At 47.5% G+C, this 16332-nt stretch overlaps 1 protein-coding gene and 1 long non-coding RNA gene across 2 annotated transcripts; one reads left to right on the plus strand and one right to left on the minus strand.

Annotated features, from left to right (window-relative positions):
- Window positions 1–2623: 2623 nt before the first annotated feature.
- Window positions 2624–5226, plus strand: LOC134760786 (uncharacterized). Its single transcript, XR_010138760.1, has 3 exons — window positions 2624–2807; window positions 3379–3451; window positions 4077–5226. It is a non-coding gene; the product is annotated as an uncharacterized LOC134760786 (long non-coding RNA).
- A 1933-nt stretch (window positions 5227–7159) lies between these two features.
- LOC129052280 (cystatin-SA-like) lies at window positions 7160–10544 on the minus strand. Its single transcript, XM_054542381.2, has 3 exons — window positions 10258–10544; window positions 8612–8725; window positions 7160–7497 (listed from the first exon to the last, which is right to left on the minus strand). The coding sequence occupies exons 1-3, from the start codon at window positions 10480–10482 to the stop codon at window positions 7414–7416; spliced, it is 423 nt and encodes a 140-aa protein (XP_054398356.1). The 5' UTR covers window positions 10483–10544; the 3' UTR covers window positions 7160–7413.
- Window positions 10545–16332: the final 5788 nt, after the last annotated feature.

The raw sequence follows: 16332 nt of genomic DNA on the forward strand, positions 1-16332 counted from the left end.
GAGGGGATAATCCTCTGCTGCCCAGTGTTCTCTGCCTGGAAACGGAGTGGTAATCTAGAAAAGCGATTACCCCACATGAATTAAGATATGTCGAGTCATGCAGCACAGTGGGTGCTGCTGATTCAAGACCTATGGACCTGAAGGGAGGGGTGGCTGAGGCTCCTAATCCAGGTGAGAAGATTCTCCAAATGCCTAGGAATGTGCCCAGCATGGAGTGGAGAAGGTGCTGTTGCACCAAGATCTCTGCATGAGAACGGAGCGGCAGCTCAGGTTCCTATTCCAGGTAAATGGGTAATCAGCATGCCTGGAAATATCCCTGAGCATGACAGAGAGGGCACTCCTGAACAAAGATTTCCACACAGGACAAGAGAAGTGAGTCAGGGTTCCAGTCCTGTAGAGCAGGTGCACTGAGTGCTTGGAAGTATGCCCTGGAGAGGAGTAGAAAAGTACAGATGTACCAAGATCTCTGCATTAGAAGGGAAATGCAACTTATATTCCTAATCCAGGTGAGGGGGGTGTACTGAATTCTTGAAATTATGCCTGGTTGTGGAGTGAAGAGGGTGCTTCTGCACCAAGATGTCTGCACAGCAATGGAGGGGTGACCCAGGATCTTGATCTATGTGAGCAGATGGGCAAAATGCCTGTAAGTATGTCCCTCAGTAAGCAAAAAAAGTTTGCTGCAGAGTGGAGAAATGGCTGTTGCAATAAGGTCTTTTCATGGGAGAGGTGCCAAGCCTCTATTTCAGGCAAGTTGAAGTGTTGAATGCTGTGAAATATCCCCAGGCTTGGACTTGAGGGGGGTTGTTGCTTTGCCAAATTATTTGCAGTATAAGGGAGCTCTGACCCACACTCCCCATTCAGACCAGCAGCTCAATACTGGTGGGACACACTTCCCAACTGACAAAGGGAGCAGGCTGGGGCACCCAGAAATGACACCCACACAGAAGTCTAAGAATGCATAGCTGTTCCTGGCCATAGTTCCTATCACTCAGGAAAAATTGTGTCTTCAGCAACTCTCTTTGGTATGTATTTCTATTTTTAGTTCATTTTGTCTTATTGGTATTGATTTCTATTTTTATTCCACTGTGGTCTGAGAGTACAGTTAGTATGATTCTCTTTTCTTAATTTATTGAGACTTGCTTCATGGCTGAGCATGTGGTCTGTCTTAGAGTATGCTCTGTGGTCCCATGAGAAGAAAGTGTGTTCTGTGTTTGGTCGGTGGTGTATTCTGTAGATGTCTATTAGGTCCAATTGGTGAAGAATCAAATTTAAATCCAGAATTTCTTTGTTAGTTTTCTATGTCAATGATCTGTCTAACACTGCCATTGGGATGTTGAAGTACCCCATTATTATTCTGTGACTAATTCTTTTTGTGGGCCTGGGCATTCTTGTTTATCAGTCTGGGGGCTGCAATGTTGGGTGCATATATGTTTAAGGATAACTAAGTCTTCTTGTTTAATTGAACCCTTTGTCATCATGTAATGCCCTTCTTTGTCCTTTTTAAGTTCCTGTTTTGGTATTAAAGTCTGTTTCATCTGATGTGAAAATAGCAAGCCTCTCCCCTTTTTGTTTTCCATTTGTGTGATAGATCTCTCTCCAATTCTTTTTGTTGAGACTATGGGTGTCATTATGTGTGAGATAGATCTTTTCAAAGACAGCAGATGGATGGGTCTGGGTTTTTAAATGCAACTTGTAATCTGTGCCTTTTAAGTAGGTTATTTAGGCAGTTTATAGTCAAGGTTAATATTTTTTCTTTGTTAGTTTGTTTGTTTGAGACAGAGACTTGCTCTATTGCCCAGGCTGGAGTGAAATGGCACGATCTCAGTTTACTGAAACCTCTGTCTCCTGGGTTCAAGTGATTCTCCTGACTCAGCCTCCCAAGTAGCTGGTATTATAGGGATGCATCACCATGCCCAGCTTATTTTTTGTAGTTTTAGAAGACATTGGGTTTCACCATGCTGGCCAGGCTGGTCTCGAACACTTGACCTTACGATCCACCCACCTATGCCTCCCAAAGTGCTGGGATTACAGGCAGAGCCACTGTGCCTGGCCCAAGGTTAATATTTATATGTGAGTTTTTGATCCTATCGTGAAGGTGACAGCTGGTTTCCTTGTAGTATGTATTGTGTTGTTGCTGTATACTGTCTCTGAGCTATGTATTTAACTGTATTCTTGCAACAGTAGGTATTGTTCTCTTATTTCCATGTTCAGAACTCCTTTAAGCATCTCTTGTAAAGCTAGTCTAGTGGCAACACATTTTCTCAGTGACTGCTTTTCTGGAAAAGATTTTATTTTCTTCTTTGTTTATGAAGCTTAGTTTGATGGGATAGGAAATTTTGTTCAGAATTTATTGTCTTTAGGAAGGCTGACAATAGGCCCCAAAAGATTGGGTTCTTTTTGACACTTAGTGAAAAATGAAAGTGTTATCCTCATGAAAATGTACTCAGTAATATGGTGTGAACGATAGTTTGTGTACCATGCAGTTTGTTTTTATTATATGTTATTTTGTTTTTCATTTTACCCAAGTGAGACCCAAGTTGTTTTATTTTTTTATGGGAATTTTTTGAGATAGAATTTCTTGATTTTCACACTTGTAGGTTGCAGACCAGTGTTGTGAACTACTCACAGCAAGGATGTATGCCTTTGAGGTGGCACAGACCCGATGGATCAGACTTGGCCTCCATCCTCCTCTTATCCTGATGAAATCTCACAGCTCCAGACAACACAGATGTAAAACTTTGACCAACAGTAAGATGGCTTGAAGAAATACTTCTTTCAGGACAAACTCTTTCTGCGCATTCCATAAGGTAATCAATATAGTATATAATTATACATTTGCAAAATTTTGAAGCCCACTGCAACAGTGAGAGTTTTAAAATGCTGTGTTTAGTGAGCATTGTCAATAGAGTCTTTAAGATCATCAATCTTAAGTCAAGAAAATTTAGAAAATACAAAAGTCTTAGAGCTCACATGAAAGAAAACTGGAAGCTTTTCCATATTAGACAACAATCAGACAAATTTGCATAATATTACCCATGTGAGTTTTGAAGCAGAAAGAAAATGTTACAAACCATGATTTTCACAAGTAGGACTGATTGTATTGTTTCATAATTTTGGATGACTGTAGTATTTATCAGAATTTTAAAGTGATCAAACTGAGTGGAAAGACTGGTTTACCTTTCTGTTATATTTATAGAAAGTTCTATTATAAAATCAATGTTATGTGATGAAGCAAATAGTGACTCAATAGTTGAGTATGAAAACATAGAAATAACTTATTACACTGTTGTGTCAAGTAGCTAATTTATAAAAATGTTATGTTAGCAAGTAAACAGAACACAAATTAAAGAAGAGTAAATCTGCCCTTTCTTCTCCAAGGTGGATGGATGGACTGATGAGGACAAAGCCAGTGACATCATGAACAGGAAACAATGTTTCTCTCAAGCTGCAGGTTTGAAAAGTCAAGCAGCCTCTTCCTTGGCTGACGACTCCTTTCTGACTCAGTGGAAGACATTGTTCTCTAGTGCCAGGGGCTGTTAGAAACTTTGCTTATGAGTAAGAAGAACATCCCACTGCCTGGATGATCTATATCCACCTTTAAACAGAAGCACAGAGCTACAGAGGAGGGGTTTCTGGATGGAACGTTCCACATATGGCCGGACTTTATGGATTCTAAGGACACAGGACCTAGGTCCACTTTGCAGACCAGAGTTGACACTGGCTGCCAACATTGAGGCCTGCTATGCTCTGAGTCCATCACTACAGCCTCAAAAATCCCTCCCCATAGTCTTATAATAACCTCTTTGCTTTGTTTTTTGAATCATCCCAGGTTTGCTATTGTGAATTTATTCCCTTTTTGCTACAAGCCAATAATTTTAAGTCTGTTGACTTGCAAAATCAGCTTTGATGACTGATCACTCTAGGATGTGTATTATTTTTCTGGAATTTTGGATGATTGTAGTATTTATCAGGACTTTAAAATGAGTAATTTGTTGTGACTTATTTCCTCTTCTTAAATAAACACTCACTTCTGTGCTTAGTTTCTAATTGGTTATATTATGCTATTTTTCATGCAGATAACCCTCTGAATTATGTAAGCCTCAGACCTCATGGCACCTGGATTGCCTCTGATCATAGTGCTGAAAATCCACCTGCCCAAGGAATGACCACACTGGTTTCTGCTTCCCAGGCCTCCAATGGACTTACCTCTCCTTCCAGAGTGATTTGTCTATGCTGAAGGTGGAGTTTCTAACCTCTGTGGTTTTACTCTTTTAGCAAGAATGTGTGACATTATTTTTGCTAAAGGAACTCTTATAATGGGCGCAATATTTCCAAAACATGACCCTCAGGAGGCTTGTTTACTCCCAAAACCTGGTAGCTTCCAGAAGAGCGCAGACCTTCAGCTTGGTCCAGAAGATGAAGACCCACATGCTCACCTTCAAGCTTCCCTGTCCCCTGCTCCCCTCCTAGGAAACAGACACACTGGGAGATGGTGGAGTGTTGCAGGAAGTCAGGGACCCCAAACAGAGGGACCGGCTGAAGCGATAGCAGAAGAATTTGGATTGTGAAAGTTTTATGGACATTTATTTGTTCCCCAAAGTAATACTTTTGTAATTTCTTATGCCTATGTTTACTGCAATCTCCAAACATAAATTGGAAAGACTCCATGGACGCTTATCACTTCCCCGATCAATACCCTTGAGCTTTCCTATGCCTGTCTTTAATTTAATCTCTTAATCCTGTCAGTTGAGGAGGATGTATATCATCTCAGAACCCTGTAATAATTGCATCAACTACACAAATTGTACAGCATGTGTGTTTTAGCAATATGAAATGTGGGCACCCTGAAAAAAGAACAGGATAACAGCAATTGTTCAGGGAATAAGAGAGACAACCTTAAACTCTGACTCCCGTGAGCCAGGCAGAACAGAGATATATTTCTCTTCTTTCAAAAGCAAATGGGAGAAATATCACTGAATTCTTTTTCTCAGCATGGGATATCCCTGAGAAAGAGAATGCGCACCTAGGGGTAGGTCTCTGAACTGGTCCCCCCAGGGCGTACCTGTCTCTTATGGTTGAGACTGCAGGGGTGAAATAAACTCCAGTCTCCCATAGCACTCCCAGGTTTATTAGGAAGAGGAAATTCCCGCCTAATAAATTTTGGTCAGACTGGTTGATCTCAAAACTCTGTCTCCTTATAAGATATTATCAGTGACAATGGTGCCCAAAACTTCATTAGCAATTTTAATTTCGCCTCGGTCCTGTGGTCATGTGATCTCACCCTGCCTCCACTGGCCTTGTGATATTCTATTACCTTGTAAAGTACTTGATGTCTGTCACCCACATCTATTCGCACACTCTCTCCCTTTTTGAAAGTCCGTAATAAAAACTTGCTGGTTTTTGCTGCTTATGGAGCATCATGGATCCTACCAATGTGTCATGTCTCCCCCGGACACCCAGCTTTAAAATTTCTCTCTTTTGTACTCTGTCCCTTTATTTCTCAAGCTAGCCAATGCTTAGGAAAATAGAAAAGAACGTACATGATTTTCTGGGCAGGTACCCAGATAGTGGAGGAAGCCCTCTACAGAGTCAGACTTCCCCCTCCACTTCCCCAGGAAGAGAGATGTCAGAAAAGTTACTGGTTTACACAAAATCACCTGTTCCTTGTGTCGTTGCATGGTGGTGGCTTATGTCAAGACAGACCCTTCCCCAGGCAGAGAACCATAAGGATCTCCATGCAGGGAAGACTTCGCCCCTGACCACCATTCCCAGGCACCTGCTGTTCTGCTCTAAGCCCCTCTCTTCCAACAGAAGCCTGAATCAGTGTGTGCAACACCCGACCCCCTGACACCAGGTGAGGCCCAAACTCAAATCTCCTCAGCTCATGGCCTCCTCGACACTGCTTCATTTTCCTAAACCTAAAACCTTGGTTAAATCCCGTGGTGGTAGAGAGGAAATGAAGCAGATGCTCCCCACTCTCCCCACCATAACATTCTCCTCCTGGCTTTCTATGTGTGGCACACGGGGTGCTGGCCTCAGGGCTGTTTGGGAAGTTTCCCCTTTGTCATTTCCCCCTCGGTGTTCATGGCAGCCACCCTTGGTCAATGCAGCTCTAGGCATGGGAGATAATTAAGAGCCCTTCCCAGAGGCACCTGCCCTGAGGGCTGCAACCCTCTGCCCTGACATGGCAAAGGGAAGGGCCGTGCAGGGTTGGCGAGGACTTAGGACTGTAGTTTCTTCTTTGAAGCACAACTACCCAATATTCTACAGAATGGTTTTGACACTAAGATGATGCTATTTATTAATTAAAACATCCTTTTTGAAAGAAATGAGTGTCCACTGCATGTCACTTCCATTTGTGTTTTAGCTTCTCCATCCCTGCCAAGAAGCCTGACCTGAGTGCTCGTTTTAAATCCAAGTCCAGAGAAAGAGCGACTGGATGTGGATGTGTAAAACTCTTCTAGGGCAAAGCTTCCTAGCGTAGGAGATAACCTCCCAGCCTGGGGCACACCCTCCCAGGATGGATGACAGCAGGTGCTGCTTTCTCTGTTGATGTTGCCTGTCTTTGGTCTCGGTGGCATTTTTCCCGATCAGTTACACACACACACACACACACAAACACACACACACACTTCTGGACTTTGTTTCCATGTAGGGGCCTAAAGTCTCCTGTGGAGAGAGCCACACGTCGATCACTATCTATTTCATGTCTAGGGGGTTTGATGAGAGAAGGTCAGTCCCTGGAGTTTGCTCAAATCTGCAAGCACAGATGGAATCTATGGCCTGGTGAGCTCCACCGAGGCCTGGCCCCTGGCTGTGGACACAGCCAGCCCCCGCCTCCTGGTCAGATCAGGAGCTCAGACCAAAGCACCAGCCCAGTTTCCCAGGCAGCAGCCTGGGCCCCCTCCTCTCCCTGACCCCGTCACCAGGGGCTACTGCAGCTGAAGGCCTGGGTTCCTAGCCCCTGGCTGCTCTCTCCCTGTTCTGAAGCTCAGGTCTCTGAAAGTGCCAGCAACTCCCCTGACGGCCTTGCTGTGGCCACGTCAGCCCCCAGGTACTCCTCTGATCTCCACTCCAGCAGAACAAGGAGGCTTCATAAAGGAACTGCAGAAACCCTGCCTGTGTGCACATCCCCAGACAGCCAAGAGCTCAGAGGGAGGCGATGCTACTGTTTTATTGCAGGAGGTGGGGGTGTGTGTACCATGTACCAGGGCTATGAGAAGCAAGAAGGAAGGTGGGAGGGCAGAGCCCCTGCTGAGTAACAAAGGCCTCCTGCTGTCTTCTCTGTCTGTCTCCTGGTGCAGCCACATGGGGAGACTTCCCCCAGCATGGGGGCCACCAGTCCAGGAGAGGGAGGACTACAGGGGGGGTGGGAGTAGGAGGTGGACAGTGTGACTGGTCTGGCATAGACCCCTAGGCTTCTTGACACCTGGAATTCACCAGGGATATTCTGTCCTCCCAGGCAACTTCATGGATCTTGAAAGAGCACAACTGTTTCTGTGAAGGGAAGAGAGAGGGCCAATCAGTGTGGGTTACAGTTAAAGGGGAAGATGCCCAGCCATGAGATGTCAGAGCCTGGGTGAGTAGGATGGAGGTGAGACACTGGGCCCTCACCCAACCCTGCTGAGTCCCAGAGCACTGAACTAGAATGAATGGTGACAGTTCCTTTACCCCTCCCAAGGCTCCAAGTCACCAGGTGGCATTGGGCCCCCACCCCAGCCTGCAGGGTCCTGTCCCAGCACAGCCCTGTGAGGAGCAGCCTGTGCAAGGCCTTGGGAGCCACAAGGGTGCAGGACATGGGAAGGTGGCTCACTTCCCCCAGCTCCTTCCACCTCCAGCACCCAGGCCAGCACTAAGAGGGGCCAGAGGGAAGAACCCAGGGCAGGGCAACTCCCCCTCAAAGAACTTGGGCAGGGGGGAATGGTAACAAGGGGAGTGTGGCTCTTCCCTGAGTGGAGACCTCACAAGAACCAGCAGGTCCTTGGAGAGGCTGGTGTTGGGTGATCTGGGCAGGTCCAGGGCTTCCCAGCTAACAGGGCTCTAGGTCCCACTAATCTGATCACTGTGGCTGTGGCTGCATGCAGGTGCCTGAGACTGGGATTAGACAGAGCCCCTTCTCCCTGCCCAGCACACAGCCCTGCAGCTGCTTCTTCCCATCCAACAGGCAACACCCCAAAGCAGGCAGAGTTGACCTTCTAGTAACCATTCCCAAGATAAAGCCTTCCTAGCAAATCAAACACATCATCTCCCTCCCTCACCACCCCATCTACACATACATGGACAACTACGTAAACTCACTTGGACCCCTCATCCCCATGGATCTATGTACAAAGCCCCATACACCCCCACACATCCATGCACAGGCACACATGCTCCCATACACCTCCCCACACACACTGGCACATGTGTGTACACGTTTCCCTTTCCACATGCACACCTACATTCACACACCCCCACAAGTACATGAACATGTATTCATCCGTGCATACATGGCTCCTCACATACCCACCTGCGCACACACACAGCCTCCAAACATGTGTAAGGCAGAGGGTGACACATATGCACCACTCTGCAGTGCATGACTGGCCTGGGACCCATATCAGGAACGTACCTTCTGCAGTTCTGGCTGTTCATGGAAGGCACAAGTGTCTAAATTGGGCTGGGACTTGGTACATATGGTTCGGCCCACCTCTACGTCGAAGAAGTAATTCACCCCGCCCACGATCTACACACATGAGAAAACAGGACACACGGACAGCGCCCCCATCAGTTTCATGTACTCACAGGCACTTCACTGTGCCTGAGTCACTGGACTTGCTTTGGGGCTTCATGAGCTACCCACATGTCACCACAAGGCACACAAGCCCCCTTTTCCTGTCAGCTGCCACGTTCTGGGCCTCATGCCTGCTCTTAAACATTGTTTTCTCTGTGCTGGGTAAAAGGATTCATTGAATTCTGCTACCTGTGGCTCAGGGGTGAGGGAACACTGAATCTTTTCTAGGAAGGCTGTCTGATGACAAAATTTCAGCTAACTTCCGAAAATCTCATTCCCTCCATTTAACCTAGATTTATTACTTCATTTAGAGTAGGAAATGAGATGCTTCACACACACAGATATTTTGGGTCAATGGGGCCGCCCAGATGCCACCATTTCAAGCGTGAGAATCAAGCTACATTTCTAAAGTCAGCAGCTCACCTATGTGTCTTACAATTACAGACTAGAATTGAACCCTTTCCCTGCACAAGGCCTCTCCCAGACACAACGTGGCAGAGCTGTGGAGAAACCTAGGTTGAGGGATTCATTGGAACCAGGAGGAACTGCTGAGGTCACTCAAGTATCAGTTTACCCATGTCTAAAATAGGCTTCCAGGCCTGACGGTCTGCTATGTCCTGTGCTTCACTCCAAGTTACTGTCATGTTTAAGAGGGAGATGCAGGCCAGTGGGGACCATGGCACCAGGGAGTGTACCTCCTGTGCAGGGAGAGGGCCCCAGCTGACAGCTGCAGGAGAAACAGGGCTGGTGGGGATTCCTTTGAATTTCCAGGAGAAGGTGGAGGAGCTCTAAAGGCTGTGTCACTATTTGCTGCTCTGCCATGGGATGCAGGTCAAGCTGGGCCCAGTTGCCCTGCTGAAGCTCCCTCCCAACCTGAACCCTCCACCGCTCTGCAGGGTGACCACTGTCCTCATCTGGTGGAGGTCTAACTCTGCATCAGCTGGTAGAGGCAGTGTCAGGCGTGTTCCACCCCAGCAGGGACTCAGCCGCCCTAGGCTGTAGGGGTTGATCAGCCTGCCTGAGTGTGAAGGCCGCTAGCCCTAAGGGTCTGTGCTCAGGGGTGTGACTTGGGGAAGCAGGGCTCTGTAGAACAGGGAGCCAGGTTCCTGTGTGGCCCCTGTGGAGAGGACTCAGGGAGGAGGATGAGCCTCATGGCCTGGATCTCATCCTGAGCAGCATCAAGCCCACCCAGAGTCAGCACAGTCTCCATCCACACCTGCTGGACCCTGGGAAATGCCATGGTCATGGTACAGACACAGGGGCTGCTGCAGGTTAAAGGAAGCTGAGAGGACAGACAGTGGCTGCAGTGTATGGCCCAGGAGCATGCTTAGGCATGAAGGCCATCAGCAGAGAATCAGGGAAATCTGAATGAATCTGAGCACTAGATCATGAATGTGTCAGTGTTGATTTGCTGGGAATGCTCTTGAGGGTTGGGAAACAAATAGGCTGGGACTCAGGACCCCTCGGGTGGAGGCAGCACCCACCTGTTGCCTGGCTCTCAGTACCCGCAGCGGGCGTCTGTAGTAGTCATCTTCAGTGGCCTTGTTATACTCGCTGATGGCGAAGTGAAGGGCACGCTGTACCCCCTCATCATTGAGGTCTGCTTTATAGATGCCACCCGTGATTATCCTGTCCTCCTCAGGGCTCCAGGCCAGGGCCACAGCCAGGGTAGCCAGCAGGAGCAGCAGGGTACACAGGGGCCGGGCCATGGTCTCCTCAGAGGCAGAGCACAGAGCTGGAGCTGCAGGAGAGGAGGGTGAGGGCCTGAGGCAGGTAGCCCACACCTGCAGGCAGCTGTGCATTTATCCTGCTTAGGCAGCCCAGCCCCACCACGCTCCATGCTCGCCACTCCCTGACTCCTCCTCCTCTTTCTACACTTCTCATCTTTCAACATCTCTTTTTTCACTCCCCTGCCACTACAAGCTCCCTCCCTGCCTCAGTTCTCCCTGCCCCTCCCAGGCCTCTTCCTCCATCTCCCCCTCCTCCCCACTCCTGTCCTCACTGCAGCCTCCCCCAGCCATGCCTCTCTTCCCCAGTGCTCCCAAGCTTGAGTCACCGGGTCTCCACAGAGGTGACACTGCTCCTTTGACTGTGAAAGCAATGTGACTTCCTGTTTGCTCAGGAAAGGGAAAAATACAGTGTTTGACCTCCCGGGGTCTTCAGATATCAGGGGCATCCAGGAGGACTTGATCACAGATTCTGAATATCTGTAGCAGAGAGGTTATTTCAGAAGGTTCCAGAAGAACCTGTCCACACCCTACTATGGAGAATTTCTTTGCCAAAATTAAGGGAATTAACCTTTTTGGAAAAGGTCACTGACTTCTCTTTTCATAATTCATTGTTCAATAAGCAAACCTATCACCAGCTACTCCCTGTGCCAGGAGGTCTAGGGCTTGAAGATGGAACCTGGATGATGAGCCATGAAGGTGACATTGCAGAGCTGCTGCCCAACAGAGATGTGACACCAACCCGTGAGCAATTGAAAATTTCTAGTAGATGCATTTTAAAAGATGTGAATAAATGGGTGAAGGTAATGTTTAAAAGATTTATTTAACCTAATATACCCACAATATTATTTCAGCTAATGGGAACAATTATTAACGAGATCGTTTATGCGTTTGTTTGTTTTTTTTTTTTTTGATTTTGTAATTCTTTGAAGTTCCCTGTGTATTTTTTAAACTTGGACCAGAAGTCATTTTGGACTGGCCCCATTTCAAGTGTCCTGTGGCACACATGTGGCAGGCGGCTATGGAAATGCACAGTAAATTCCTACACAGTGTGTGTAGTGGATGGTAGGTTATGATCAACAATTAGGATCAGGGAGTTATACTCACTCTGTTGGAAGTGAAATAGAACAGGGGCTAGAGAGAGACCACTGGATCCTGGTCAGGGAGTTCTCTATGAGACTGGAGAGGATGAGAAGCCCCAGGTAGAGGGGAACAGCCAGTGCAAAGGCCCTGAGTTGGGGTTCAGCATGCCTGCTCCAGGAACAGGAAGCTCCTGGAGGGGATGTGAGCAGGGAAAGGAATGACCTGGAGTCTCACGGTAACTGTGTGTGGGGCCCGGTGGAAGGTGCACGGAGACCCCTGGGAGGCAGTGGGAATGTCAGGAGAAGGAGCAGCAGCTGCGGTAGGAATGTGGGAACCCACAGGCCTCTCTTGCTTCTCTCCTAGGCAGTCATGCTTCGGGCTCCTTTGCTCCGTGCACTGCTTGGAAGACTCACCTGATACTTTAAAAATTGCCTTAAATGAGGTCGAATTTACATACAATAAAATGCCTAATAGTATGTGCCCAATCTGAGGGATTTCATAAATGCATACACTTGTGTTACCATTTTGTCCAGACCTGTGACATCTGCCTTGTCCCAGACGGTATCCTCCTGCCTCTCCAGCCACCCTCGTGGCCGCCCCACCCTGGCAGCCCACAGATTCCTTTGTTGCCTGTCCTTGAGCTTCCCAGGAATGGAGTCCTGCAGATCGAGCCCTGGTGTGTCTTCGTCCTTTGCTCAGTGTGGCTTTCCAGTGGCCCCTGAGTTGCTTAACTGCCAGGATTGTGAGTTCTCCTTCTCCACAGACTGAGAGGATGTGGTCCGTTGGGTGCCCTGTGGGCTGACAAAGCCCCCAGCTCGGGATGCTGTGGGCCTGGGCTGGAATGTGATTCCAGGAGTGGGGAGGGTGAAAGGAGGCTCTGAACAGACAGCTGCTCCCTTTGTTCTCTCAACCCCACCCTCCATGCCTGAGGGTGACCCTGTGGCAAATGCCCTTATGGTGAGGTGGCAGGCTTGGCCAGAAGCACCAGGAAACCCTGGGTCTTAGCAGGATACCCAGAAGACCCTCCTGGGAGTGGTGGAGGTGAGGGTAGGTCAGTGTCAGCCCAGACTTGTTTAGAACACTAAACAATACTATAATAAACAAATGATCAAGTGCAGAAAGCATCACATAATGGTGCAAGTGATGAGGACAACCTGGCCGAGAGTCATCCTGGGCTTGGACATGGCTAGGGCTGGATCAGCAGGAACCTGGCAATGGGAACCATATTATTCATGGGTGCTCATGTTCAGTATTAGGACAGGGGACCTTGTTACCTGAGGCCTGGTGACCATCTCACCCCACTGTGAATCTGGCACCCCTAGAATAGCTGTGTAGCCCAGCAGATACAGCAGGTGTCCCAATGGTGTTTACTGCTGGGTGACAGAGGAAAGGTCTTCAAACAGAGCTACATATATGCCTCCTAGTTAGACAGGAAATGGTGGGAGATTCCCAGAGAAGGGAAAGAGAGGGAGGTCCCTTACCAGGTGTTTGTGAGCAGAATGGTCATTTCAAAGGGTAGGAGTTAGTTCTCCTCTGTGGCTTCCACCTTCCTGGGATAGCTGGGAGTCCAGACTCAGGAAGACATGCTGTGCAGAGGGTAAGCTGAAGGTCAAGCAATCCTCTTGTTTCTTTTTGTTTGTTTGTTTGTTTTGTTTTGTATTGTTTTGTTTTGAATCATCAGAAACGAGATGCAGGTAACCCAAATAGCAAGAATGCGCTGGTGGGTGGAGTGTGAGGGAGGGATGCCAGAGTGCTGACCTGTGCCCTGTATGTGATGACACGACCAGTGGTCATCTTCTGTCAGGACACTGGCATGCACTGCAGGGAGGGTCAGCTGTTCTGATGCAGCAAGCTCTCTAATCCCAGTAGGAAAGATACCAGTGTAGGTTGCTCTTAGGAGGAGGTACAAGTGTGATGTCCAGTATGGAGTGATAGGAAGTGGCAGGTTGAGGTAGCTGGCCAGCTCCTCCAGATGTTTAATGACCTTAGGCAAATGTTGTGTCTGTCACGCATCTGGAGAAAGAGGCTACTTTCTAAAGCATAGTATCTAGGAGTTTAGACCAGCAGAGATGAACAGACGTCTGGAGTGATGTATCAACATGGTTAAAAATGATGGAGTAGCCAGATGTGGTGGTGCACATGTAATCATAGCTAATTAGGAGAGTGAGTCAGGAAGATTCCTTCAGTCCAGAAGTTCAATTTCAGCCTGTGCAACACAGTGAAACCCTCATCTAAAAAAAAAATGACAGATCACTTTGTTCCCTGATTTCTATAGTCCACAGTTTTAAGGACACACTAGGAAGGGGCCAGATAGCAACCATGGACTGAGGAACAAGCTTGGGGCTTCCAGCGCCCATGTAACCTGGAGGAATCTAGCTGCCCAGGAGGGGGAATGTTTTCCTTCTGCCAGGTGACAAAAGAGAAAGCTGTGTTCCCCTAGGCTGCATGGGTGACTACTGATCCGATTATCTGAATTAGTAGGATGAGAAATTATGTGAGTAGCAGAAGTTCTCTGCAATAAATGACCAATAATAAGTGAACACTAAACAATACCATAATAAATGACCAAGCACAGAAAACATCACATAAAAGTGCAAGTGGTGAGGACAAGCTGGCCAAGAGTTGAGATTCTGCACAACTGGGTTTTGAGCAACTAACACTTTGGTCTATGGTAGGAGCTGGGACTGAGCAGCCACAGGATTTGGTGGCTTCTCAAATGGGAAGCCCATGAGCCTCCTTTATGGAGCGCCTGGAATTCTCTGGGGACAAGCTCATCTCTTTCACACTCTATCCCTCCTTCTTTTCTCCCTTTCCTCAAACATGGTGGACACGTGGATGCTTCTAAACTGTGGGCCAATGTTGGTAACACATTTGGCCCTGCTAGAACATGTGGATGCTTCTAAACTATGGGCCCATGTTGGTAAAACATTTGGCTCTTCCACATCATTAGGAAGCTGTGATACTCATGGGGAATCCTGCTGGTAACCCCAACTAGGAAAGGCGAGAGATGGCAGAGCCCAGTGTCTGAGGTCTGATTGTTTTGCACTCCATGGGGAGAAAGAGAATCCTTTCTATCAGGGACCAGAATGTGAACGGTATTCATGGTTTTGGAGTGCAAGTTAACATTTATTTTTCAAAAAGAGCATTTGTCAGTGCAGATTCACTGACTGAAGAACCACGTATGAATGGAGGGGAGTAGGGGCGGCCTCCGGAACTCAGGCTGCTGGCTGCTGCAGCCAGAGATCCATCTGATTCCCTGGGCTTCAGTTTGCAGAGGCCTGGTAATGAGGAAAACAGATGACTCTGAGGAGGTGAGTCATCTCCTTGACATCTCTGGGTGGTCAGACTTTCTTATCCTGTTTGGGTCACTGCTGGGACTTCCCTGTCACTGTTTGTGTAATCTTAAATATCAATTCCTTTAGCAAAGTGCAGTGACTCTGGAGAGTGGTTCCTCTTCCTGGTTGGAATCCTGTTCAACTCAATCACTGAGTGCTGGAACTGGAGCCAGAGGCCATCAGGACAGCCCTGCTCCCTCCTGTGGTCCTGCCTGCCCTCTCCTCCTGTCACAGAGGAGCTGGATCCAGTGACAAGGCTCACCTTGACCAAATCCTTGTTAGGCTCCTCTGAGCCTTCCTCTGCCCTAATCCTCCACTCTAGTCCCCAGCCCTGGACCTCCTGTTCTTGCGAGGGCTGCATTGCCCAGTTTTAGGAAAGAATCCTGCTAAGTCAGTTTAGAAAGACTCCCGCACCCTTGGTATCTGATCACCCTCAACATCTGACCAAGTTCTTCATTCCTTAACTTTAATGTCTAAGGCTTTGTCCTGCCTTTAGCAACAATATTTTTAGGTCAGTTTATCTAGAACTACCTACCTTTGATGTTTCTGCTTAGTATTTCTGTTTGAAATGGTTCCAAGGCTACTTTAATAATGACCCAATCATTCCATACTGTAAGTGAGATTATTTTACCCTCCCTAATTACTTGTTTTAATTGTGTGCCCATTTTTCTCCAGTCTTTTAGATCTAAAGATCCCTGTTCTAGAAACTATGGGCAGAATTGCTCTATTGTTTGAAATAGCGTGATTAGATTTTTGGTAGAGACTCTAACTCCCCCTCTTTTTACAAGAATTTTAATAGAGCTGCGATAAGAGGTATATTTACTTTTAGTTTGCCCCATTGTTACCGTGGCTTCTTCCGAGGGTACAAACTTACTGCAAGGCTGACTGTAGACATACTCAGGAATCTCTCTTCGACTTGTCCTCAGTGACAACACTCGAGCATACCTTCACCCTAGAGGAAAGCACCCATGATGGGCACCAGATGAAAGGGTGACCAGCCCCTCCACACCTGTGGGCATTTCTCATTGGGTGGGATGAGAGACTGAGAAAACAAAGAGACACAGAGACAAAGTATAGAGTAAGAAAAGTCGGCCCAGAGGACTGGTGCTTAGCATAGGGAGGACTTGCGCTGGCACAGGTCTCTGAGTTCCTTCAGTATTTATTGATCATTATCTCTGCCATCTCAGAGAGGGGGCTGTGGCACGACAATAGGGTAATAGTGGGGAGAGGGTCAGAAGGAAAACATGTGAACAAATGTCTCTGTGTCATAAACAAGGTTAGAAAATGTGCTGTGCTTTGATGTGCACATACATAAACATATCTGGTGCATTAAAGAGCAGTATTGCCACCAGCATGTCTCACCTCCAGCCTGAAGGTGGTTTTCTCCTATCTCAGTAGATGGAACATACAATGG

The sequence above is a fragment of the Pongo abelii genome, chromosome 21 (genome assembly GCF_028885655.2).
Source record: "Pongo abelii isolate AG06213 chromosome 21, NHGRI_mPonAbe1-v2.0_pri, whole genome shotgun sequence".
Lineage (NCBI taxonomy): Eukaryota > Metazoa > Chordata > Mammalia > Primates > Hominidae > Pongo > Pongo abelii.